This window comes from Schistocerca americana, chromosome 7, assembly GCF_021461395.2.
Source record: "Schistocerca americana isolate TAMUIC-IGC-003095 chromosome 7, iqSchAmer2.1, whole genome shotgun sequence".
NCBI classification, from domain to species: domain Eukaryota; kingdom Metazoa; phylum Arthropoda; class Insecta; order Orthoptera; family Acrididae; genus Schistocerca; species Schistocerca americana.
The window spans coordinates 513,436,735-513,461,817 of record NC_060125.1 but is presented as its reverse complement, the minus strand read 5'-3'; the positions used below and the strand labels follow the sequence as shown (position 1 = coordinate 513,461,817).

Here is a 25,083-nt window from a genome sequence, read left to right as displayed (position 1 = left end):
CGCGTTGCGTGAGTGTACTGAACTCCAAATCTTTGAACAGGTACACTAGTCAGTGGACGACATTGCGACATTGCACTCCTTCCCCAGGTGCATCTTTTCAGGGGTACATTCAGCCCTGACTTCCTTTCTTTTAGATGACAATGTGCGACCGCATCGAAAAGAGCAGGTGGAGGTGCTCTTGGAACAAGAGGATATTCTGCAAATGGACTGGTCTGTCCGTTCTCCCGACTTAAATGTCGTCGAGTACTTGTGGTATGCATCGCATACGGAGGCGTATCGCATAACGACCACATGCAACAAAGACCATCCAGCAGTTGTCAACCGCGCCCTACCACAAGAACGACTTTCCAACCAATGGCCTCCATAGGCTTACGTTGCACAGCTTGCGCTGCCGTCCGTGGTGATCACATTCTCTATTAAGAACCATGTCTCGTATTTTAAAATGTCCAGGGGACCATCATGTGTCGCGGAGAGTTCATTGTAATTACTGTCTCTGAATAAAGGCGTCCGACTGGGTATTTATTTCAGTTATCTTCTCCATTGCATTGTAGCAGTTCTTTCTATGTAACTTATAGTCCACGTTTAATCGACGTAGTAGACTTCATACACGTGAATCCGGGTTATGGCAGTCTACTATTTAAAAAAAGAAAAATATGGTTTGAAAGAACAGGGTGCTGAGAAACATACACTCCTGGAAATTGAAATAAGAACACCGTGAATTCATTGTCCCAGGAAGGGGAAACTTTATTGACACATTCCTGGGGTCAGATACATCACATGATCACACTGACAGAACCACAGGCACATAGACACAGGCAACAGAGCATGCACAATGTCGGCACTAGTACAGTGTATATCCACCTTTCGCAGCAATGCAGGCTGCTATTCTCCCATGGAGACGATCGTAGAGATGCTGGATGTAGTCCTGCGGAACGGCTTGCCATGCCATTTCCACCTGGCGCCTCAGTTGGACCAGCGTTCGTGCTGGACGTGCAGACCGCGTGAGACGACGCTTCATCCAGTCCCAAACATGCTCAATGGGGGACAGATCCGGAGATCTTGCTGGCCAGGGTAGTTGACTTACACCTTCTAGAGCACGTTGGGTGGCACGGTATACATGCGGACGTGCACTGTCCTGTTGGAACAGCAAGTTCCCTTGCGGGTCTAGGAATGGTAGAACGATGGGTTCGATGACGGTTTGGATGTACCGTGCACTATTCAGTGTCCCCTCGACGATCACCAGTGGTGTACGGCCAGTGTAGGAGATCGCTCCCCACACCATGATGCCGGGTGTTGGCCCTGTGTGCCTCGGTCGTATGCAGTCCTGATTGTGGCGCTCACCTGCACGGCGCCAAACACGCATACGACCATCATTGGCACCAAGGCAGAAGCGACTCTCATCGCTGAAGACGACACGTCTCCATTCGTCCCTCCATTCACGCCTGTCGCGCCACCACTGGAGGCGGGCTGCACGATGTTGGGGCGTGAGCGGAAGACGGCCTAACGGTGTGTGGGACCGCAGCCCAGCTTCATGGAGACGGTTGCGAATGGTCCTCGCCGATACCCCAGGAGCAACAGTGTCCCTAATTTGCTGGGAAGTGGTGGTGCGGTCCCCTACGGCACTGCGTAGGATCCTACGGTCTTGGCGTGCATCCGTGCGTCGCTGCGGTCCGGTCCCAGGTCGACGGGCACGTGCACCTTCCGCCGACCACTGGCGACAACATCGATGTACTGTGGAGACCTCACGCCCCACGTGTTGAGCAATTCGGCGGTACGTCCACCCGGCCTCCCGCATGCCCACTATACGCCCTCGCTCAAAGTCCGTCAACTGCACATGCGGTTCACGTCCACGCTGTCGCGGCACGCTACCAGTGTTAAAGACTGCGATGGAGCTCCGTATGCCACGGCAAACTGGCTGACACTGACGGCGGCGGTGCACAAATGCTGCGCAGCTAGCGCCATTCGACGGCCAACACCGCGGTTCCTGGTGTGTCCGCTGTGCCGTGCGTGTGATCATTGCTTGTACAGCCCTCTCGCAGTGTCCGGAGCAAGTATGGTGGGTCAGACACACCGGTGTCAATGTGTTCTTTTTTCCATTTCCAGGAGTGTAGATTGGAGCCCCACGCCGTAGCAGCGAATGCTTTACCCTCCTGCTGGTGAGGGCGGCACACCTCGATGCGTTCGGCGACTGGAATCATGGACGGCCGCAATCTGTTATTAATGGCGCGCGCCCGAAAAATGCAAGTACGCGGTCTCGCGTTCGGTTAATTCGGAATGCAGGTAATTCCCTATGAGCCTCTGAAACCCTGGTGCATTCCAGTGTGCAGGTGGATCCGTTTGTTGCTCTGCCAAACCAATTATACTCCATCCCACGACTATGCGTGACGGAATATGTCAAATGTTTAGACAGTCGACTCAAGTACACCCACGCATCAGTCGTTGTGTGCGTGATGCTAGAAGCAGTACCTCTGACAGTTCAGAAGGTGACTGGCACAGGCTCTAAGTGGCTCACTAGCAAAGGACACAAGTCTCACTGGTTAGGTAGAGACCTACAGTTCTTTACTAGCGAAGTGCCAGTACAAGAGTAATCTTCTCTTTCTGTCCGCTTTCCTCCTCAGCTCAGTAGCAAAAGCCCATTTACATCTGAGACTTCCCCCATTTTAGTACAAGCCAATCACGAGCTGGAGCGTGGCATGTGAAGCTGGGAGAGCGCCCTTTGCTCTGCATACACCGATTTGACCAATCAGAGACTTTAAAGTTAATTGGGAGAAAAGGAAAAAAGATTAAGTTTCGCAGCCTCTTTCCCATACGTTTACGCCATGTCTTTTGTTAACAACATGACCAGGATGGAACCATAGCCCTCCATAAAAAGCTTGTTGTCTCTCTTGTTGTGCCAATTTCAAAGTTTCCAAAGAATGGCAATAAACTCGCTAAAAGACTCGTGCTTTCACAAATATGTTTTGTAACAGAGTCTGGACGCCTGAGCGCCAGTGACCTGTCCCACGGAAATTCGCAGAACGCACACAGATGTCCCATCAGCTTCCTGCCTAACAATGCCCCATCCTCTGCTTTATTGCCGGTCTACAATGCGCTGGCCATTGCAGCGGCTACTTCTCGCCACTAGTCAGTCTACCTGGACACGAATGCCAACCGAATGGTGCCAACCAACGTGTCTGCACAATGAGAATGCAGAACTCGGCCATCCGAAAATGTTTCCATCCAGGTTCAGCAGAAAAAAACGGGCTTGCCTCGGCCCACGTCGCCGTGCTTTTACTGCAGTCGTTTAAATCGCCACCCTATTCCTTTGAACGCCGGTAAAGCTTACCATTATTCCTTCTCTAGAGCACGCAAGCAAAAGCATTAATTACTGCCAACCTTTTCATCGTGATGTATGAAGTCAAACTGCCATGAAGATCATAATCCCTAGAAACATGAAGTGGCATAACACCGAATCCGAAGTGAGAGTGCGCTGCAATCTCTCATGTTACTGTCGTTCTCAAGTTTGCAGACCAATGTAATATGCAAATACTTGGTAGTTGTCATGAGGCTGACTTTGGCCAGTAGCAAATGGAGATATTACCTTAAGTTACAGCCTCACTGAAAACCTGTTTTCATTTACCTGGTAGCTGATGGCAGTGGGCCCATTTATGAAGAAAACAACTGAAAGTTCAAGTAGTGAAAACTTTGACACTATCCTACATTCCAATGTGATGCATATGCCACTGTACAATCACATTATCTTTTGCTGTAGAAATCTGTAGAGATTACTTACGACATGACTACAAGTAATTTGATTTACCTTTTTCACTCCTGAGTAATTATAAAGCTATATACTCTTCTCAAATACACCATTCTTACAACAGCAACAACAACGACACTTTCCCAAAAGTTCAGTACAGTTCAACTGGAAAGGATTATCTTCCCCTTCTACAAAAAATGGTTTCAAGTCGTGACCAATATCGTCAACATTTAGCGAACTTACTTCGTCTTCAGGTGCAAATATAAAGTCATATCCTTCTGTAGACTTGAGAGTTTTCTATCAATTACCCTACATTGGACACATTTTGATAAGGTTATTACGTAAAATAAACATACACAGATAATAAAGCATGATAGCAATCATCTCTTTCATCATGAACGAAAGTGTACTTGATATTTTGGTTCAGTTATACGCATGCCATACTTTAATCCCTAAAAAAGAAGTTTCCAATCTATTTTTTTCACGGCTTCGTTTTCCGTTCTTTCAATAATTTTGTAATCCAACTTATCTATGACAAATTAATAATCTTCCAAGTATTTCCAGTTCTTTGATGACTAAACAGATTTACAATGCGCATTCACTATATAAACATCACAGTCTGTCTCGAGCTCAAAAATACTAAATCGCGATAAACGTTTTAAGTTCCCCCGATGTTTCAAGTAACTTCATTTTATGGTACACATTTCTGTCGGTTTCAATCTTCATTCCCTTCTCTAACATCATGAGTTTTACAACATCTCTTTCTTTTTGCCGAATAATGATTTTTTTCGTAATGTGGCTGCTGTGTGGTATGGAAACAAATGGAAAGCAGCAATGAGCATCAATTTATCATTTAAATCTCTTCATTAAAACCCTATCACTAACAGTTCAAAATTTTAACTAATTTATTACCATAAAGGTTATATCTTTTCATTCATAAACGTAAATTAGGTGTTTAGTTGGTGCAAAAATATTGCTGTAAAATCGAGCCTGCTTAAAAAACACGTGCTGTAGTACAACGAGGATTAACCACACGGGATATTTCTTGCAGCTTCCAGATGTAGTAGCATTCATTCTATTCTTGCAATATATATTTCATCGCTTGGCTCTGAAACCAAAACGTTGCCTGTACGTCACGCCATGGCTGAAAATACTAATACGAATTATTTACAGAAGATGGAAAAACTTGTAGAAACCGACCTTGGGGAAGATGATTTTTGGTTCCAGAGAAATGTAGGAAGACGCAAATCAATACTGATCCTACGTCTTATCTTAGTCGATACATCAAAGAAAAGCAAACCTACATTTATAGCATTTGTAGATTTAGAGAAAGCTGCTGAAGTGTTAGCTGGACTACACTCCTTGAAATTTTGAAGGTAGCAGGAATAACTTACAGGGATCGAAAGGTCATTTATAACTTGTACGGAAACCGGACTGCAGTTAGTCGAAGGACATGAAAGGGGACGCAGTAATTGAGTAGGGAGTGAAACAATGTTGTAGCCAGTCCCACATATTGTTCAACCTATACACTGAGCATGCAGTAAACGAAACCAAGGATAAATTTACAGTAGAAATTAAAGTACAGGGAGGAGATATTAAACTTATAGTTTTGCTGAGGACATTTTAATTCTGTAAGAGACGGCAAAGGACTTAGAAGAGCAGTTGAAAGGAGTGGACAGTGTCTTGAAAAGTGATCGAAATATAAATTCAACAAGGTAATGGAATGTAGGCGAATTAAATCAGGCGATGCTGAGGGACTTATATTAGGAAATGAGACGCTATTAAATATGAGACGCTTTAAATGAGGCACTGTTAAATAAGTTATTTGCAAAAGTTTTGTACGCTAAGGATAAGCCGAATGAGGTAGCACTGTTTTAGACAGCGTGACCTTGTATTTGGAGGATGGAGGCTCTAGTCTGCATCCAGTCATCCTTATTTAGATTTTTCCGTGATTTCCCTAAGTTACTTCAGGCAAATGCCGGGACGGTTCCAATTATAAGGCCACGGCCGACTTCCTGTTCCACCCCCGGCATAAGAGACCTGTAAGTATGTAGTCTATTTTAATTACTTTATTTTTGTTGTTATTAAATTGTAATACCAAGACATGATCAATATCCATGCAAAAGTGATCTACGTATGCACAAAACTACTACTGTTCATGGGACCGGAAAGTAACGTCGTTTCTGAGCATGTCGATATTCGTTTGTCTTTTATCAACGCATTGTGTACTTCAAAGTTGTGTCAAAGATATTTTAAGGTTAGCGTGACTTTTTTGCTCGTAAGTAATTAATTTTTTTAAAAAAATTTGTGGTGAAATGTCCATCCAAATACCAGAAGCGCCATACATTCGACATTGCATACTTTTTCAGTTTCACAAGGGTAGTTACAACCCAAAAGTTGCTAACAAATCCATGTTTATTAAAGTGCATTAGACGTTCGTAAATGACAGAAGTTGTTTTCTAAGTTCAGATCTGGTAACTTTGATCGTTCCGGCTCGTATCGATCAGGACCAACAGCTTTAGATAATATTGTGTTAAGGGCAGAGGTGGAAGCAAATCCGTGTCAGACAATCGAGGAACTGTCAGGCATTCTTACCCTACCCTGCTCGACTATCCAAGAACATTTGCAACAGGCTGGGAAATACAAACAAAGCTAACAGACCCACCGCATGCAGAACACTGGATCTTTTTCTGATGGCTCGTTCACTGGAGATGAAAAATGAGTCTTCTATGATAATTCAAAACGCAAAAGGCACTGATCTCTCAGAGTGAATCACCACGAAGTACAGCTAAGCCGGGTATACACTCCAACAAGCCGTCTTTGTGTGTTTAGTGGAGCAGTCGCGGGGTCGTTCATTTTTAAGTGCTGAAACTTGGACAAACTGTGGATGCAGACCTTTACTGTGAAAACAGGATCGAGTAAATCAGTCTCTAATTGAAAAGTGCCCAACGGTTGTCGACAGAAAAGACGTTATTCTGTAGCCCGATAATGCAAGGCCGGACTGCGCAAAAAGAACCGTGGAAAAAAATCAATGAACTGGGGTGGGAGGAATTGCCTCAGCCACCAAACTCGCCCGGTATTGCGTCATTGGATTTCCATTTATACCGATCACCACAACATTATCTAAGTGGAAAAAATTTGAAAATGTGGGCGGTGTGAAAAATGCTCTCTCCAGATATTTTGCTCAAAAACCAATTGATTTTCATCAACTCGGCTTTGAAAATTTGCACACTATATAGCAAAAGGCTTTTGATGACGTGGGTCATAACGTCACTGATTAAAAATAAAAAAATTCTTAACAGTTTATCTGGAAATAGTAGAAGAGTTTTGCTGTTTGTGCAGCAAAATAATTGACGACGGCCATAGTAGACAGCATATAATAGCATTTCTGAAAAAGAGGAATCTGTTAACAACGAATATAAATTGTATGTTAAGAAACCTTTTCTGAAGGTATCTGTATGGAATGTAGCCTTAAACACAATGACATCTGGTGCAAAATTTTACCAATGTTCTACAGTGTGGTGCCCCTTAGCCTTTTGACTTGCAACGGTATTAACCATAGCTAAACGGAATATATCAATTTTACGTATATAAATTGAACTGTTTTAATACATTTAAATTTTATAATCAATAGTTTAACATTATGAAGAATAAAATGAAATGAAAAAAAAGTTTTGATACCTGCAGGAACCGATCCCAGGTCCGAAAATTACCAGTCTATGCTTCATACCACTGACCCATCGTGCCACCATAATAACAGCTTTGTAAAAATCCATCATACTCTATACTTGCACAATACACTAGATGCAATTAAGAAAATACTGTCCGTTTGAATTCAATAATCTGTGTCAAATGGTTGAATGATGTGCTCTTCCTAAAAACATCTTGATATTCACCTTAATTACACTCCAATGCTATTTCTTATCTGTTTAGTATAATATTGGAAAATGCAACTGTTGTTTTTTAACGTCTTGTTTATTGCCTTTGTTATGTGATGTATGTATCAAGGCCATCTTCCACTCTCCTGGGATACTTTCTATTTTCCAGGTTTTCTCAAAGGTTAATTTTAGCTCATTTTATTTTTATTTTTGGTAGAGATCATTTCGGACGTTGTGCTGTAATTGTCATCTCCTCTAGCTTTATAAGGTTTTAATAACTTCTTCAATTTCTTTGATAGTTGAGGTAAATCTTCTTTAAGATTTTCGTGACTGTTTGAGTATTCGAGGTTATGAATTTGCCCTGGACAATTAAGACGCTGTTCAAAATATTTTGCAAGATTTCAAAATTTTCAGTGTTTTGTAAGGGAAATCGGTGAGCCTCGACCCACACCCCTCTGTTGTTAGATTTGCATTTGAAGTACAGCTCTTAACTCTTTAAATCTCACTTTCTCCTCCAAGGATCTATTGGAGAAGGGCATCTTTAGCAGATCATCTACAGGAAACACTGTCATACTAAATTTGCTCATAGCTATACGCGTTTGTTTTAGCGCTATCTAGTCTATAGCAATTTGGCTTACAAGAGTAGTAATCATAACTAAATCGAATATGTTAATTTTTTTAAATTTTGTAATTAATGATTTAACATTGTGAGTAATGAAAAAAAAGGGAAAAAGTTGGTATCAGTGTGAAGCAAACCTGGGTCCACAAACTACCAGTCTGTGCTTTATGCCACTTTGACACAGTGTCATCACGAAAATGCTTTCTTAAAAAAAGTCATCATACTATATGCTTGCACAATACATTACACGCAGTTTCAAAGAAAACTACTGACCTGGTGCAGCTCCGGATCTGCGATATTTCCGAACCAGGGGAAAAGCTTGATAGTGGCGTCCACGCCCCCCGCCCCCTCAACCCTCGAGTGTTTGAGATAAGTCGTCAAAAGTTTGAAAAAACTTCAATTTTTCAAAAATTTGTTTATTTTGTAGAGCCCATCTTTCTGAATAGTTTGATATGTAAACCATGTATATTCGACGAAATGTGAGACATGTTATTTCTAGATGTGACGTGGAATTCCTGGCAGAGACATCACGTACACTATGCACGCATTAAAAAATCAACTTATGATTCGTTCAGAAATCAACTTAGAATGTATTCAAAATTGTTCAAAACCCAACTGGGATGCGTTTCAAAATCATATGAACGATCCATGGACCATCGTCCGCTGGATGCTAGGCTCTTTGTCAAACATGGTTTTTTTCTTCAAGAATATGTATTTCGGTCCCCCTGACAGATGAAATTGTCGCCGGTGGCAGACACCCCTGCTTGCCCCCTCCGCCCTCCGTAGATCCGGACCTGACCTGGTGCTGTGAGTAACGTAGTGCACGTGGTGCTGGAAGGGGTGACGTCACAGCAGAGCATCCACAGTAGGAAACAGACAGCTGTGTCGGTTCTTTGAGTTAATCATAGCGTGGCTGACCTTCATTCCAGCACTCGACGCTTTTCTAGCTACTGTGGAAAGAGCACTACGAAACATGGTTTTGCACGCTGAATAGCACATCAAATAGTTTTATTTTAATACGGGCATGCATTCGAAGAGAAATAGCGTAATTTTAGTGCGATTTCAGTCTCGCATTCAAAGCGAAATGGCATAATTTTTGTGCTATATTTACAACGTGCTGTAGAACATTAGCAAGTGATAAGCGAACGCCGTTGCTTATATGAAAGTGAAATGTGGACATAAGCAGTTCAGAGTAGAAGAGAACAGTAGCTTTTGGAACGTGGTGCTGTAGAAGAATGATAAAGATTTGATTGGTAGATCGGATAAGAAGGTGGTACTAAATCGAATTGGGGAGAAAAAGAAATTTATGGGACAACATGGCTTAAAGAAGGGATCTGTTGCTGGAACACATCGCGATGTATTTAGGGATAGTTAATTTGACGATGGATGGAAGTATGGGGCGGGGAATGGGGGTAGGGGGTTGGGGTTGGAGTTTTTAGGGAAGGAGACCATACAGTTGAAAGTATCTAACCAAAATTGTTTCCTTTTTAATAAGTGAAATCATCAAAGATAAAATTGTTCCAAATTAATTATTCAACAAACCTGCATCTGACTGCGTCTGTGAACTTGTTTCTTCCACTCCTCCATTTCGCCAGAAATGCAACATGCATTTGACTCAGCAATCAAGTTTAAGAGAATAATGCCGTTTGTGCAATGTCATTAAGATGGTACTGAAAAATTAACTTTTGGCCCTGATGTTTACTTAATGAAATTATATCTTTACTTAAATAATGCCAGTTGTGCAATGGCATAAAATTAGTTATTTGAAATAACTTTGCTCTGATAACTTTAGTTATACCAAAATCGATTTCAAACCATGAACTGCACATATGTATTGCATAGATGCCTCATTTTCTTTACGTACTTTCATTGGTGGGTAACTTTACTTTCCTACTCATTTTCACGTTCAATACAAGCAAAGAATGTGGATTATGATTCAGGCTGTTAGATTTAAACACAATGTTGATGTCAATGTATATATATTTTATTAAAATTTTATGTCATACTCAAAAAACTACCATTTCCAACATCTTTGTAGCACGAATCACTCTTACATAATAATTTACAAAACGCTTACTGTGTCAAACCTTGGACATACAAATCCTAACTCTGAACATTATCTAACAAAAACTATTTTGAAATCATTATATATCTTCTCTCATTTACGTGTTAAAGTTTGCTCAGGGTAACTGCACAGCGAGCGTGACTCCTACCTTAAAGGTGTCACCACACGTCTGCTTCCTCCGGGCATCTAGCTGCGACTCCCGAGTTTTTTACTGCGCGCGCCCGGCTCTCTTAAGCATCAAAGACGCTCCTACTCAAAGATATTATACTCATTCCACCTCGCGGTTTACAACTACCGGCTTTATTTTCTGGATCTACCCTGATCAGACCTTAGCACATACCTTTCACAGTGAGGTCATCGGTCTCATAGGAGTGGGGAAGGAAGTCGGCCGTGCCCTTTCAAAGGAACCATCCTGGCATTTGTCTGGAGCGATTTAGGGAAACCACAGAAAACCTAAATCAGGGTGGCCGGACGCGGGATTGGACCGTCGTCCTCCCGAATGCGAGCCCAGTGTGCTAACCACTGCGCCACTTGTATCGGGAGACCTAGGCAAGAATACAGGGAGCAGGCTCAAATGAATGGGGACTGCAGTAGCTATTCGGAGATGAAGAGGCTTGCACAGAAGGGACAAGCGTTGACTGGACTGAATACCACAACAACAACCTCCACAACATCACACGGCTCAACTTTCGTAAAACAAACAAAATGTACTTGGGAGTAACGGCAGGGTGTGTACTGTTTTGGCAGACGCTGGGCCGTGGAGACGTACCGGCACCTGCTGTCGCTGTGGCGGCGGCCGGAGGCTCCGGAGCTGGGAGTGAGCCTTCTGCCGCTGGTGTGCGTCAGCCAGCAGCCCCCTGGGCCGCCGCCGGCCTGGGCGCCGCACGTGCTGGGCTTCACGTCCCTACACCACCAGCAGCTGGACGCGCTGTCTGCAGAGCACGGCAGGCGCTACACGTGAGTACAGCGCGTAAGAAGCAAGCCGGCCTGCGTCTACACAGATTGCGAAATAGGGAAGGGGGCATCGGTTGTGGTGGGTTCCCCTGTCTGAATGACTACCACACCCTACGGGAGGTGCAGTTCGACAGCTGAAGCATAGTCACAAACGTAGAGTATAGCTCATATAATTTGTAAGCTACTGCTAGAGAAGTTAAAAATCTTCTGGGTTATTAGGCCGCGTCATGTTTCTTCTAAAATGTTCGACGTTTCGACCCCTCTGCTGGGATCTTCCTCTGGACACCAAAAGATCCTGAGGAAGATCCCAGCAGAGGGGTCGAAACGTCGAACATTTTAGAAGAAACATGACGCAGCCTAATAACACTGAAGATTTTAACTTCAGTGACAACGGCCACGAAAGCCTGCAGGCTTACATACTGCTAGAGAGTTTTCAAACTTCCATATTCACACGTTTTGTTAGTAGGAGCAATAACTGCACAAATATAGACGCTCATAATCAGCACTTTCTCACTAGAGTACTGAGGAAGAAATAGTCGCCCAAGCAGAGCAAAGGAAGTCCGACCATACCAGAAGGAAACTTCATGACTGTAAAATGTAGGACTGTAGGACTGTAGTACTGTAGGACTGTAAAATGTAGCGCAGCGGAAAACGCCGGTTTCTGCGTTAAATATTGTAAAACGAAGAAGATGTGTCACATGAAAATTATGTATCAGTCCCCTGACAACCTGTAAGGCAATGTTACCTAAAAATGAAATTTTTTTCTCCTTCTTCCCCGTCTTTTGGAAGCAGTGAAGCGTTGGGAAGTATTTGTAGCTAGCCCCTTCACCCCTTTCTTTATTGTTTTGATTGTGCAACTGCAACAGCTAGCGGTTTCTGCAACACTTTAAAGCACACTTTTTAATCAGATTTATTGTACCTCGTTTGTCGCTTACAAGGTAATTGGTGATAAACTGCTACAACAAATAAATAGTTTAAGCGTTTCATTAACGCGGTGAGGTGTTGTTGCCCGCTCGCTTTTATCAACTGTGGTGATTTGGCTAGTTCCCTTCCCATTATTGCGTCCATCAGTTCATTAGCTTGGAGTTTAGATGTCAGTATATCGGAAAAGTGTGAGGTGTTACTCCAGAGTTCCTATAATGTGAGTGATCGCAGTCATTTCCACCACTCTGCGTTCTTTTCTGTAATTTTTTCTGCTTTTGTTTTCGTTGCCCATTCTTGATATTTTCTAATTCGTAGCATATGAAATATGGAGAAACATAGTAATTCCGTAGTTAAAGGACCCGATTCAGATAGAATACAATGTGAACGCTTCGCCGGCTGCAGTGGCCGAGCGGTTCTAGGCACTTCAGTCTGGAACCGCGCGACCGCTACGGTCGCAGGTTCGAATCCTGCCTCGGGCATGGATGTGTGTGATGTCCTTAGGCTAGTTAGATTTAAGTAGTTCTAAGTTCTAGGGGACTGATGACCTCACATGTTAAGTTACATAGTGCTCAGAGCCATTTGAACCATTTTTTGTGAACGCTCCAGACCCTGAATTTGAGGAAACTGTGACCAGTTGGTTAGAGGAATCAGACTGTGACGATAATCTTGAAGAAACTGAAAGTACTCTGACTGAGCATGAATCTTTTTCAGAACATAGTGGGACACAAAATGACGCTGATGGATGTAGTGACCCATGTGACGACCAACGCAGAAGAAATTACTTCTACGGAAGAATCAGTACAAATGAGCCACAGAACCTCCGATCCGAACTGTTCAAACTCCTCTTCATAACGTGATTCTTAAGTTTCTATCCACTAAGTTGACTAAAGGAGATTCAAACGACCCAATTTAATTATGGCATCTCTATTTCGATGAAGTTCTTGATCACATCCTACTACGGACAAACACTAAAATAGATTGAGTCTACATCTACATCTACGTGATTACTCTGCTATTCACAATAAAGCGCCTGGCAGAGGGGTCAATGAACCACCTTTAATCTGTCTCTCTACCGTTACACTGTCGAACGGAGCGCGGGAAAAACGAGCACTTAAATTTTTTTGTGCGAGCCCTAATTTCCCTTATTTTACCGTGATGATCATTTCTCCTTATGTGGGAGGAGCAAATTGCTGATTGAAATTACATGAGAAGATCCCGTCGCAACGAAAAACGCCTTCGTTTTAATAATTGCCACTCCAATTCACGTATCATGTCTGTGACGCTATCTCCCCTATTTCGCTATAATATAAAACGAGCTGCCCTTCTTTGAACTGTTTCGATGTCATCCGTCATTCCCATCTGATGCGGATTCCACATCACACAGCAATATTCCAGAATAGGGCAGACAAGTGTGGTGTAAGCAGTCTCTTTAGTAGATCTGTTGCACTTTCTAAGTGTTCTGTCAATGAATCGCAGTTTTTCTCTACCCACAACATTATCTATGTGATCGTTCCAATTTAGGTTATTTGTAATTGCAATCCTCAAGTATTTAGTTCAAAAAAATGGCTCTGAGCACTATGGGACTTAACTGCTGTGGTCATCAGTCCCCTAGAACTTAGAACTACTTAAACCTAACTAACCTAAGGACATCACACACATCCATGCCCGAGACAGGATTCGAACCTGCGACCTTAGCGGTCATGCGGCTCCAGACTGTAGCGCCTAGAACCGCACGGCCACTTCGGCCGGCTAGTATTTAGTTGAATTTACAGCCTTCGGATATGTGTGACTTATCGCGTAATCGAAATTTAGCAGATTTCTTTTAGAAGTCATGTGAATAACTTCACACTTTTCTTTATTCGGGGTCAGCTGCCACTTTTCGCACCATACAGATATCTTATCTAAGGTACACATTTTGCAATTCGTTTTGGTCATCTGACGACTTTACAAGACGGTAAATGACAGCATCATCTGGAAACAAACTAATAGGGGCTACTCAGATTATCTCCTATATCGTTAATGTAGATCAGGAACAATAGGGAGCCTATAACACTTCCTTGGGGAACGCCGGATATTACTTCTGTTTTACTCGATGACTTTCCGTCTATTACTTCGAACTGTGACCTTTCTGACAGGAAATCACGAATCCAGTCGCACGACTGGGCGATATTCCATAGGCACGCAGTTTGATTAGAAGACGCTTGTGAGGAACGGTATCGAAAGCCTTCTGGAATCCCAAAAATATGGAATCAGTTTGACATCCCCTGTCGATAGCACTCATTACTTCATGAGTATAAAGAGCTAGTTGTGTTTCGTAAGAACGATATTTTCTGAATACGCGCTGACTATGTGTCAATAAATCGTTTCCTTCGAAGTACTTCATAATACAGTATATTTGTTCCAAAATCCTACTGCAAATCGACGTTAGTGATAGGGGCCTGTAATTCAGCGGATTACTCCTACTTCCCTTTTGGGGTACTGGTGTGACTTAAGCAATTTTCCAGTCTTTAGGTACACATTTTTGTGTGAGCTAGCGGTTGTATATAATTGCTAAATATAGAGCTATTGTATCAGCATACTCTGAGAGGAACCTGACTGGTATACGAGCTGGACTTTATTAAGTGATTTAAGCTGATTTGTTACACAGCAGGCACAACGACTTTGACGAAAGCAAAGATGAACTTCAGAACCTGGATTTAGATGAAATTTTGGCTTATTTAGGACTTCCGTACTTTGTTCCGTCTTCAAATCCAACCACGAAAGTGCAAATAATATATTTGCAACTGTTGGATCAGGTCTGGAAATCTTCAAATGTATCACGGCATGGGAGCAGTTTCCCAGTGTTGTTGAGCGCTTACGATTTGTTGACTTTCAAACTAGAAAAACAGAGGGTCAAAGTTGACAAAATTATGATCCCTTCTCTTCATTTTAGAAAAACTGTGGAAAATTCTAAAAAATATTACAATTTAGACACATGTGCTACTGTAGATGAGAAACTAGTTTCCTTCCATAAAATTCTCATTTGTGCTCTATATGCCCAAGAAGCCTGATAAATACAGCTTAAAAGTAATGTCCTTGTGTGGTGCAAAGAGCAGTTACTTCCATAATAGGTACATGTACAATGGAAAAGGCTCCGATGGCGAGACATTGCCGAACAATGAAAAGAAACTATTGACACCAATGCAGTCTCTGCTGCGATTGTGTAAATCAATCTATAATAGTAATCATAACATTACGGCTGACGACTGGTTCAGATCAATACATACTGTAGAATAGTTAAGAAACAGAGGATTAACTTTTGTTACAACTCTAAAAAAGATGAAGAGAGTGATTCCAGAGGCATTTTAGCCAAAAAGCATAGACTGATTGATTCGTCTTTGCACGGCTTTACGAAAGACACCACTCTGTTTTCACATGCACCCAAGCATTGTAGCTCGGCTGACGATTTGTCTTCTCAAAAACCAGAAATCATATGTCACCACAACGCCACTAAAGGAGATTTCGACGAAGTACACGAAAAGTTCTCCGCATACTGCCGCAGTCGAGGAACTCGGCATGATCGATGTGTTTATTCAACCTTTTATTAGACATCAGCAAAGTAAATGCGTAAATTCCACAGAAAAGGGCATCAGATGAAGATCCTGTTGACGGAGGTACGTTCCTGAAAGAGCTAGCTTATAGTCTCGTGCTAAAACATACGAAAAAACGGGCTCAGAACCCAAGACATCCGCTGGACTCACGACTAATGACCCGCCGCATTTTAGGCGCAGATGCTGCAACAGAAGAAGCAGTGCTAGCAGATGTAGGCTCTGAAATAGGGAAACGTGCAGATTCTGCCCAACTAGCAAGGAAAGGAAGGCTTAACATGTTTGCTAGATCTGCAGAAAAGCAATATGCATGCACTGCTGTTCCCGGGTCTGCAAACGGTGTTGTGAAAATTTGTAATTTGGGATACTCTGATTTTTCATGTGGTTTCGATTAAGGTTAAAAACATCATATTTTCAGTTCTTTTGATTCTTCGAAAAGAAATGCAAAATGTTTCTAAGCATTAATTTCCCTATTAGCTAATGGAAAACACAAATGTATCAGTTTACAAGATGTGCAGTAGTTTTGCTAAATATATCCCAATGGCAATTTGCTAAAGATAATTAATATTATTGTTTTGTATTTTCGTGATTATTTACACTGTATTAATGATCATTTCATATGCAAAAGAGAGAATTTAAAAGGGATACAAATTTTAACATTAAACCCCCCAGAAATGACTGCATCATGTTGTTAGTGTCCCATGTTTGCCACTATGTTAGTCAGACATTAAATACTTGGGTTGTGAGACTTAATATATTATCTCTAATGATCGAGAATTCAGACTGCAAAAATTTCAGCAGTTGGTAGGTACTATAAACCACACACTCTCCAAAAAAATTAGGAAGTAGACAATACTAAAATCTTACAACGGGATAGCAGTACCATTTCTAATGTATGGATCAGGGGCTTGGACTATAAACGCCAATCAACAGAGGAGGATTGAAGCAGCAGAGATGAGACTCGTAAGACCAATAACTGGTTACAAGCTTACAGATCGGAAAAAGAATTGTAAAATTACAAAGGAACTAGGAATCAGAAGCATAATTCAGTAAATAGAGAAGTACAGAAACATTCAAAGGATGCCAAATGAAATGAAATGTCGTGTGGCTTGGCCCTCCCATCGCCCGGTGCAAGTATTTTTAGTTGACGCATGATGAAGACAACACAATACCCAGTCACCGAGCAGAAATCTCTGACCCAGCCGAGAATCCAACCCAGGCCCTTTGCTTGGCACTGGGCCTTGTGTAGTGGTATCAGACGCCAAATGTGGCATATTGACAGCACATGTAGTGGATGGGTGCCAGGAGTTGCCGTATTAAAACTCGACGAGAACTTTCCAAGTGATTTATTTGTTTCCGCTACAATGCTCCGTTCACCTCGGTCCGTGTCACAGGGCCCAGCAATGCTGAGATCACCGCCCCAGCGACCCAGTGCAACGCACTGTGTCGAGCCGGCTTTGTACGCCAGCTACAGAGTTCCGATTACGTCACGATGGCTGCGCCAGCAGCCAACTCAGCGCTGCTCGGTGTGAGCCGCGTTGCTCCGCCGAGAGCCTTAGGCCGGCCCCACTGCCGCTTCTTCCTCGCTGGTGTAGCTGAGAATGCGGCGGCAACGTCCGCCCGAGATCCGGCGTCCGAGTCTGCAGCGCTCGCCTCGGAAGACTCCGGCGCGTGTCGGGAGCCGAGACAACTGCCCGCGGCAGCGAGCTGAGTGGCCCGCCCTGGCTGGCTGCAGACCCCGTGTCGGCCTCAGCGGGTCGAACCAACGACCCGCCGTGGACTGGGACGCTGTCGCCCCATCTGCTGCTGCGTGTAGCCCGGCGGTGTTATACGTCTCACCGCCCAGGAGAGCTGCTACACCTGAATGACTCTCGTTAGAAAACGGCACCTGTTTATACTCTGTTGCGCGCCTCTGTTTTGTTAACGCACCGCTCCGAGTCACGTATGCATAACACTTAGTTTGGCCCGTGGCCCCCTTCTGCCTGTGACTTGCGGCATGAAAACTGCTGTGTGCGCCCTCTCCGGCAGTTCTACACCCCCGTGGCCTCTATTTGTCTTTGCATCAGCTGGTATGCGTAACTTACTGCAAACCGGCCCACACCTTGCTGCAATTCGTGCTCTGAAAATCGCACAAAACTAACTTCCCTATCCTAAACGGTGGTGCCGCTGCACTTGCTGACCACGCAGCTACGGAGGTGGCCAGGATGTCAGATGAACTAATACCTACATTAATACACAACTATACATCTCAAGGGAAAGTAAATGTTGGGCGTCCTGAGAAGAGCTGGGAAGATCAGTTGAAGTCCACTTGAAATTGGAACAGACAAGGATGCCTTAACCAAAACTGAACACAATGATGCATATAATCACGTGTGTCTGGTCATGAAAAATATACCGTGGAGCTATGGTGCGTCAAGACTGCGGGGCTACGCTGTGTAGTAAAGGGACAGCAGTGAGAACGGTCGCAGTGCCCAATGTCACAAGTGACAGACAACTAAGGTGGCCGCTCCCTCAGAACAACGGGGTTCACTCACCCAGCGGTCAGGTCAGAAAGCTTTTCTGTGCTACAGTGCTCGAGCTCTACACACACCCCATACTAACTATACTTCTGGCCAGTGTGGCTGAGCGGTTCTAGGTGCTTAAGTCTGGAACCGCGCGACCGCTACGGTCGCAGGTTCGAATCCTGCCTCAGGCATGGATGTGTGTGATGTCCTCAGGTTTGTGAGGTTTAAGTGGTTCTAAGTTCTAGGGGACTGATGACCTCTGATGTTAAGTCCCATAGTGCTCAGAGCCATTTGAGCAATACTTATCATCTCCACGACTGTTCAATGTATCTTTATTCAAAACGTCTATCACTTCCCCAAACACAAAACATCAAACACCACAAACATTGAAAACACATTCACAACAGCTGGACAAATGCGCTATTTAGATGGTACTAAAATATACCACATACGGCTTACGTCTTCTTTCGCCCTGATCCCTCTCCCCGAAAACGTCGTTTATATAATGGAAGGAAGCTGACTGAACAAAAACTTACTTACCTCCACGAGACATCAGGCTAGTACCATGTAACACTTCCTCTAGCCTCACTTCAGAAGGAAGAAGGTCTATAATTTCTTCAGCAGCGTTCTACCCAGCTGAAGCAACTCATTCGTAATAGGTACCACAGAGCTACCAAATTGCGAGGATGATGAGTGTTGTGTTTCATCTGCTGCTCCAAACAGTCCCAGACATTGTCTAAGGGATTAGACCAGCTGATACAGTGGGCCAGACGTGGTACGATAGGGTGCCCGAGTGTTTGTCAAACAAGGAACGTATGTTTGTAGCCCTGAGAACACGGCTCTTGTCATCCTGGAAGAGAGGAGTGTCCACATAACATTATTGATACAGAAGTACAAAATAGGCAACACTTTTTATAATAAAGCGCATCAGAGAGAAAGAAAGAAGAGATTGTTAATGATATTTTTCAAAGAATTAATAAGTGGTTCTCTCAAAATGGACTCTTCCTAAATTTTGAGGAAACCCCATCTGGATTTCTATGCAACAAATAGAGTCATACAACATGTTCATATAGCACATGAACAGGAGTCAGTAAACAAGGTAGAATTCTCCAGTTCATTGGCTTTACATATTGATGAAAACTTGAATGGAAGAAGCGTATTACAGACCTGCTCATACAATTAAGTTTGGCTACTTCTGCTCTTCGTATGGAAACACAGGAATCAACCTGTGACACAGTTTGCATATTTCCACTCAATAATATATTATGGAACACTTCTCTGGGATAACTCAGTGCTTAGAAAGGCAGTATCAATTACACGAAAACAAGCAGTAAGAATAACATGCGTTGTTAACGCGCCTCGTCATGTGGGCGTCTCTTCAAGGAGTTAGGAATTTTCATTGCACCATCACAATACATACATACGTTAATGAAATTCGCCATAAATAGCCCATCAAAATTTCAGAAGAATAATGATGTCTATCTATAACACTAGAGGGAAAAAATTACCTTTGCTATCCATTATTAAAGCAGTCAGTGGCCCAGAAAGAAGTTCAGCATTCAGCAACAGACATTTTTGATTCATCCAATAACGTAGAATGTCTGATAAGTGGCAAAGCTAATTTTAAACCTAACCTAAAGTCGGTTCTCCTGGACATCTTCCTCCATTTCACGGACGAATTTTTATTTAAAAACTGGTAGCGTGTTAAAAAAAAGAAAGAAAAAGAAAAGAAACCTAGGTAAGTGTAGTAGTATGAGCAGGTTTAAGAATCATATGTTAGTTGGTGTTGACTCCAATCGCGTACACATACACTGTAAACTGACTATTACCATATCATTTCGATAAAAGAATCGTTCAAACGATCTATGGAACATGTAAATAGCATGGCAACCCAGGATGTTGAAATAAAACTTGTGGGAGCGCCGCAGGAATTTGTTAGCGATACTGCGCTAAACTGTGACCATGACGATCGTGGAGTACTCCCTTACGGTTCTCGAACGGTAGTACACCACACAAAACAGTTATTTACTTATCCTATTTAAATCGGTAAATGGAGTTCTCGTTAACAAGTTCCTTTATTTTCAGTTTCAGTCACACAACTTGCCACGCTATCATAAGAGATGTCCATCTAGAGACTTAATACAGGAGACTGCTTAAGATATACATCCAGCTCAATGTTCTCTTCTACAGCATTGGTCGTCAGGTTTCAAGGAATCTTCTGTCTGGCGTATTCCTTGCAGCTACTTTGGCGGTGAGCGCTCTCTGCCTTCACTCTGATGTCCCAACATCGGCTGCTGTGCCCCAACGCCGTCCGTAGCCGAACGAGTACCTCAAACAGAATGTACACAAAACCATACAGAGACAAATGTCTACACACGTAAGTGAAACATGAGTTCATATAACATGACCCAGTATAACGCTATAACTGTACACGTTTATTCATTAAAAAAAATGGTTCAAATGGCTCTGAGCACTATGGGACTTAGCATCTGTGGACATCAGTCCCCTAGAACTTAGAATTACTTAAACCTAACTAACCTAAGGACATCACACACATCCATGCCCGAGGCAGGATTCGAACCTGCGACCGCAGCGGTCACGCGGTTCCAGACTGAAGCGCCTAGAACCGCACGGCCACACCGGCCGGCTTTATTCATTCACATACGTCATTAAGACAGCAGAAATTTTAGGGTGATAAATTCCGGCGTTATTCAGGATTTTGAGTCTCAAAATTTCTGTACCCATTAATATCTTGGTTCATATTCAGAGCAACCTGAAATAACGTGGCCGTCACGGTACGAAAAATACCACCAAAGCATCACAGAAACGCCTTCAGCCTGAACTTTCCCCCTGTATAGTGCTGATTAAACTCCTTTTTCGAACGTCTATGTACTCGACACCTTGTACAAGGGCCGTTCAATAAGTAATGCAACAGTTTTTCTCAGTCAGTTTCTGTTGAGAAAACACGACATTTTTTTGGGACATCGTGGAACATTCCCGCTTCAGCCTCTGTAGTTTCATGAAGTTCCGAGAACTGGCGATGCTATACATAGCTTTCAAAATGGCGTCTGTAATGGAGGTACGGTTGGTTGGTTGTTTTGGGGAAGGAGACCAGACAGCGAGGTCATCGGTCTCATCGGATTAGGGAAGGACGGGGAAGGAAGTCGGCCGTACCTTTTGAAAGGAACCATACCGGCATTTGCCTGGAGCGATTTAGGGAAATCACGGAAAAGCTAAATCAGGATGGCTGGACGCGGGAAATGGAGGTACGTTCCAAGCAGAGAGCCATCATTGAGTTCCTTTTGACGGAAAACCGGTGCATCGCAGATATTCATAGGTGCTTGCAGAATGTTTACGAGGATCTGGAAATGAACAAAAACACGATGAGTCATTGGGCGAGACGTCTGCTATCACCGCTATAGGGTCCACGCAAACCTGTCCGACCTCCCGTGTGCCTGCGGGCCGCACACAGAAGTGACTCTTGCAATGTTGCATTTCAGCGTGTTCGTTACAAGAAAAATGAAAACGAACTTCTCCTTCTCCATGACAACACAAGGCTTCTCGTACGTCTGCACACCCGCGGCGAACTCACAAAACATGACTAGACTTTCTTCCTCTTCCACTCTACAGCCCGGACGTCACACCTTCCGACTCCCATCTGCTTAGCCCAATGAAGGATGCTCTCCGCGGGAAGCAGTGCGTGGATGAGGGGGAGGTTGGTGATGCAGCAAGTCGTTAGCTCCGACATGGACCAGTAGAGTGCTAGCACGCTGGCATACAGGCCCTCCCAGTAACGTGGCGTAATGCCATCGCGTTGAACGGAGATTATGTCGCAAAATAGGGTTCTTTAGCCCAAAGACTGCGGAATAACGTGTCGTATTGGAATCCTGAATAAAATCTACCGGCTTTCAGAAGAAAGTGTTGCATTACTTACTGAGCGCCAATTGTATCACTGGCAAAGAGACAAAACGGACTCGCTGAACCGCACCGTACGCCTCCATTCAGCTGCTGTTCAGTTTCTATGCCGTTTTGCCCATTTATGACGCGCAGCTTTATGTGCCGCTGTGAACGACGGCCTTTCACGAGGTACCCGACTGGAAGTATCCGTTACACAGTTCTCTTCGCAATGTGCGTCCAGAAACTGTCTGAGATGGACCTGCATTCACTGTAGACAGCGGTTCCTGTGTAGTTTGAAACCGGTAGTCACTGATAAGAAACGAAACTCGTTTCCGACCCCTTTCGGCAAAGATTCTTTTACTACCACTCTCCTTACGACGTGTTACATGGCTGCGAGTGGTGCACACACGTTTGCAGACCAGCAGATCGGGCAACTTTATTCGCGGTGTGGTCATGGGTACGTCCAGATAAGATAGCTCCTTATATACAGAACATAAAATCCCATCTTAGGCCTGCGATCATTTTTATGTTAATAATTGGCAACCAATGCTGTAAATCGCAATAAAGTCACGAGATGTTCAATTGACTCTTTTATTAGAACATGTTACGCGTTTCTGGATTACATCCATCTTCAGACAACTATTACAAAAAAAGTACAAAACATAAGTGAACAGCACACTCAACAAGTCTCAACGTTACAGAAATGAGATCGGGTCATATGAGTTACATACATCAACTCCTTCCTAACCAACCAGGCGTACAGCCGTTACAACTCAAAGAAAGTGTCCAATAACTCATGACTATAACTGCGACACAAGCAGTCTTGAATCAGAGCGTATACTGACGCTAAACAAGTCAAGTAGCAGCGAAGCGCCCTCGGTAGGGCGTTCACATGTAATTTAATGATAATATACTCAGCATATAACATTTAACAGGGTGTAATTATGACTAGCAACCGGAATGGTACTTCAGCTAGCCACTCAGTTTAATAGCATGCATGGGAAAATTAAGTTCACAGCAGAGGTAGAAGTCGAAAATTCCCTCAGCTATCTCGATCTACAAATTACTAAGAATAGGAATGGGTTGAAAATAGGCATATTTCGGAAGCCAGCGACAACAGACATAATAATTGCGGCGGATTCATGCCCCGCCCCCTCCCCCCTCCCGCACTTAAAAGGGCGTTTTATTTCGTCAATGTTTAACAGGTTATACAGATTTAATTTGAGCAAAGAAGCCACTGATAGGGAGATTGAAATGATTGTAAGGATTGGGCGGGCTACTGTGTACTCGGAAAAATTTATACGAGAGTTTGGAGCTAAAATTCTTAGCAAGACGCGGCAGCCGGGCAGCCAAAAATTAAATAGTAATTTTGTGTCAATGGAATATTTTGGACCATGTTGCCAAAAAATAACTAGAGCCTTCAGGAAGGCTGGCGTTCGCGTAGGCTTCCATAAAAGGAAGAAGTTGGGGGGGGGGGGGATATTACGACACAAGGAAGAAGGAAAAACAGATAAGGTTAAGCAATGCGGTGTATTCGAAATTAAATGTGGAGGCTGTGCTGGGACGGGCAGGGATTTTGCCACAAGGTTTAGAGAACGTAACAATAGTATTAATAGTGGGCTGGGGTGCCATATGAGGGAGACTGGGCATAAGCTGCCCCCGATAGAAGATAGCCTAAGGATTCTGCATTAGAACCAAAAGAGAAGATTTTAGATAACCTTGAAGATCAGGAGATCTATGCGCGTATGCAGCACGCTGCCCATCCAGTCTTTGATGAACAGGATTCCGGTGGGAAAAACTGGTTTTTTGGCTTGTTTGAACGGATACTATTTTGAGTTTGGTGTCTGTTAGCCCCTCATATGAAGTTATGACAGTGTATTTTATAGGAGATGGCGGTGTTCTGTTCATGTGCCGTTATGATACGCTAGGTTTTTGCTGAGTGGTTGGCTAGTTTAACGTCATACAGGGAAAGTTAGGTGGGTAGATAGGTTGGCACATACGCATTTGTTCACCACCGTACCCTTTGGTTGGTCCTTGGTGACACAATGGTTTATTTTATTGATTTTGGACTTCAAAGTTTTAACACTTTTGATGATTTTGTTTTTTAAAAATCTAGCGCTCTCCAGTATCCGGGTAGCATAGATAGGATTCGGGCAATTGTCGTGCCACTAGTGTATATAAGGAATGTATGAGGTATAACCCACGTGTGTGTTTTGGGATTTTATGAAAATGCTCTTCCTGTCACCATTAAACTTTTTTCCATGTGGTGGAGAGGTGTAAGTTGTTGTTTGAATGCTTCTATTTGGCCAATGATGGCCCTTGAATATCACTTGGCTGTAATTCGATAAGCGGATGGCTACCGCCGACGCGGTTGCCGTTGGTTTCAACAGATGGCGCCTAAGACGTTTGCGTACGCGAGCTGATCACAGGGTTTTAGTTAAAGACGGGTACTGTTGGTTACATTTAATTTAGTGGTATTCTTTTAGAGATTTGGGAGGTTGAAAGGTTTATTCACGAAGGAACTCCCCCCTCCCCTATTATTTCATTTATATTGACATATGGTTTGAGTTGTGCTTAGTGCCACTACTGGCTATGGGTATAGTATGGCAAAGTAAAAATTTTGGAGTTTTTAAAAAAAATTTTAAAAATTCCTTTAGTGTTAACGTTAACGTAAGTACCATTCCGGTTGTAGTCGTAATTACACCCTGTGAGATGTTATATGCTGAGTATATAATTATTAAGTTACATGTGAACGCATGGAGCACATGACCATTCAGCGCCACCTACCGAGGGCGCTTCGCTACTAGTTGACTTGTTCGGCATCAGTATACGCTCTGCTTCAAGATTGCTTGTATCACAATCATCTGTTATTCGACACTTTCTTTGAGCTGTCAAGGGTGTACGCCTGATTGGTTA

General features: G+C 43.3%; 1 protein-coding gene across 1 annotated transcript in view; it reads left to right on the top strand.

Moving 5' to 3' along the window:
• The window catches only part of LOC124621944 (D-aspartate oxidase), an 85,586-nt gene that overhangs the window by 30,338 nt on the left and 30,165 nt on the right, over positions 1 to 25,083 (top strand). The window contains exon 3 of the mRNA XM_047147458.1: positions 11,049 to 11,258. Coding sequence (XP_047003414.1) covers positions 11,049 to 11,258 — 210 coding nt within the window. The remainder of the gene's footprint in view (positions 1 to 11,048; positions 11,259 to 25,083) is intronic.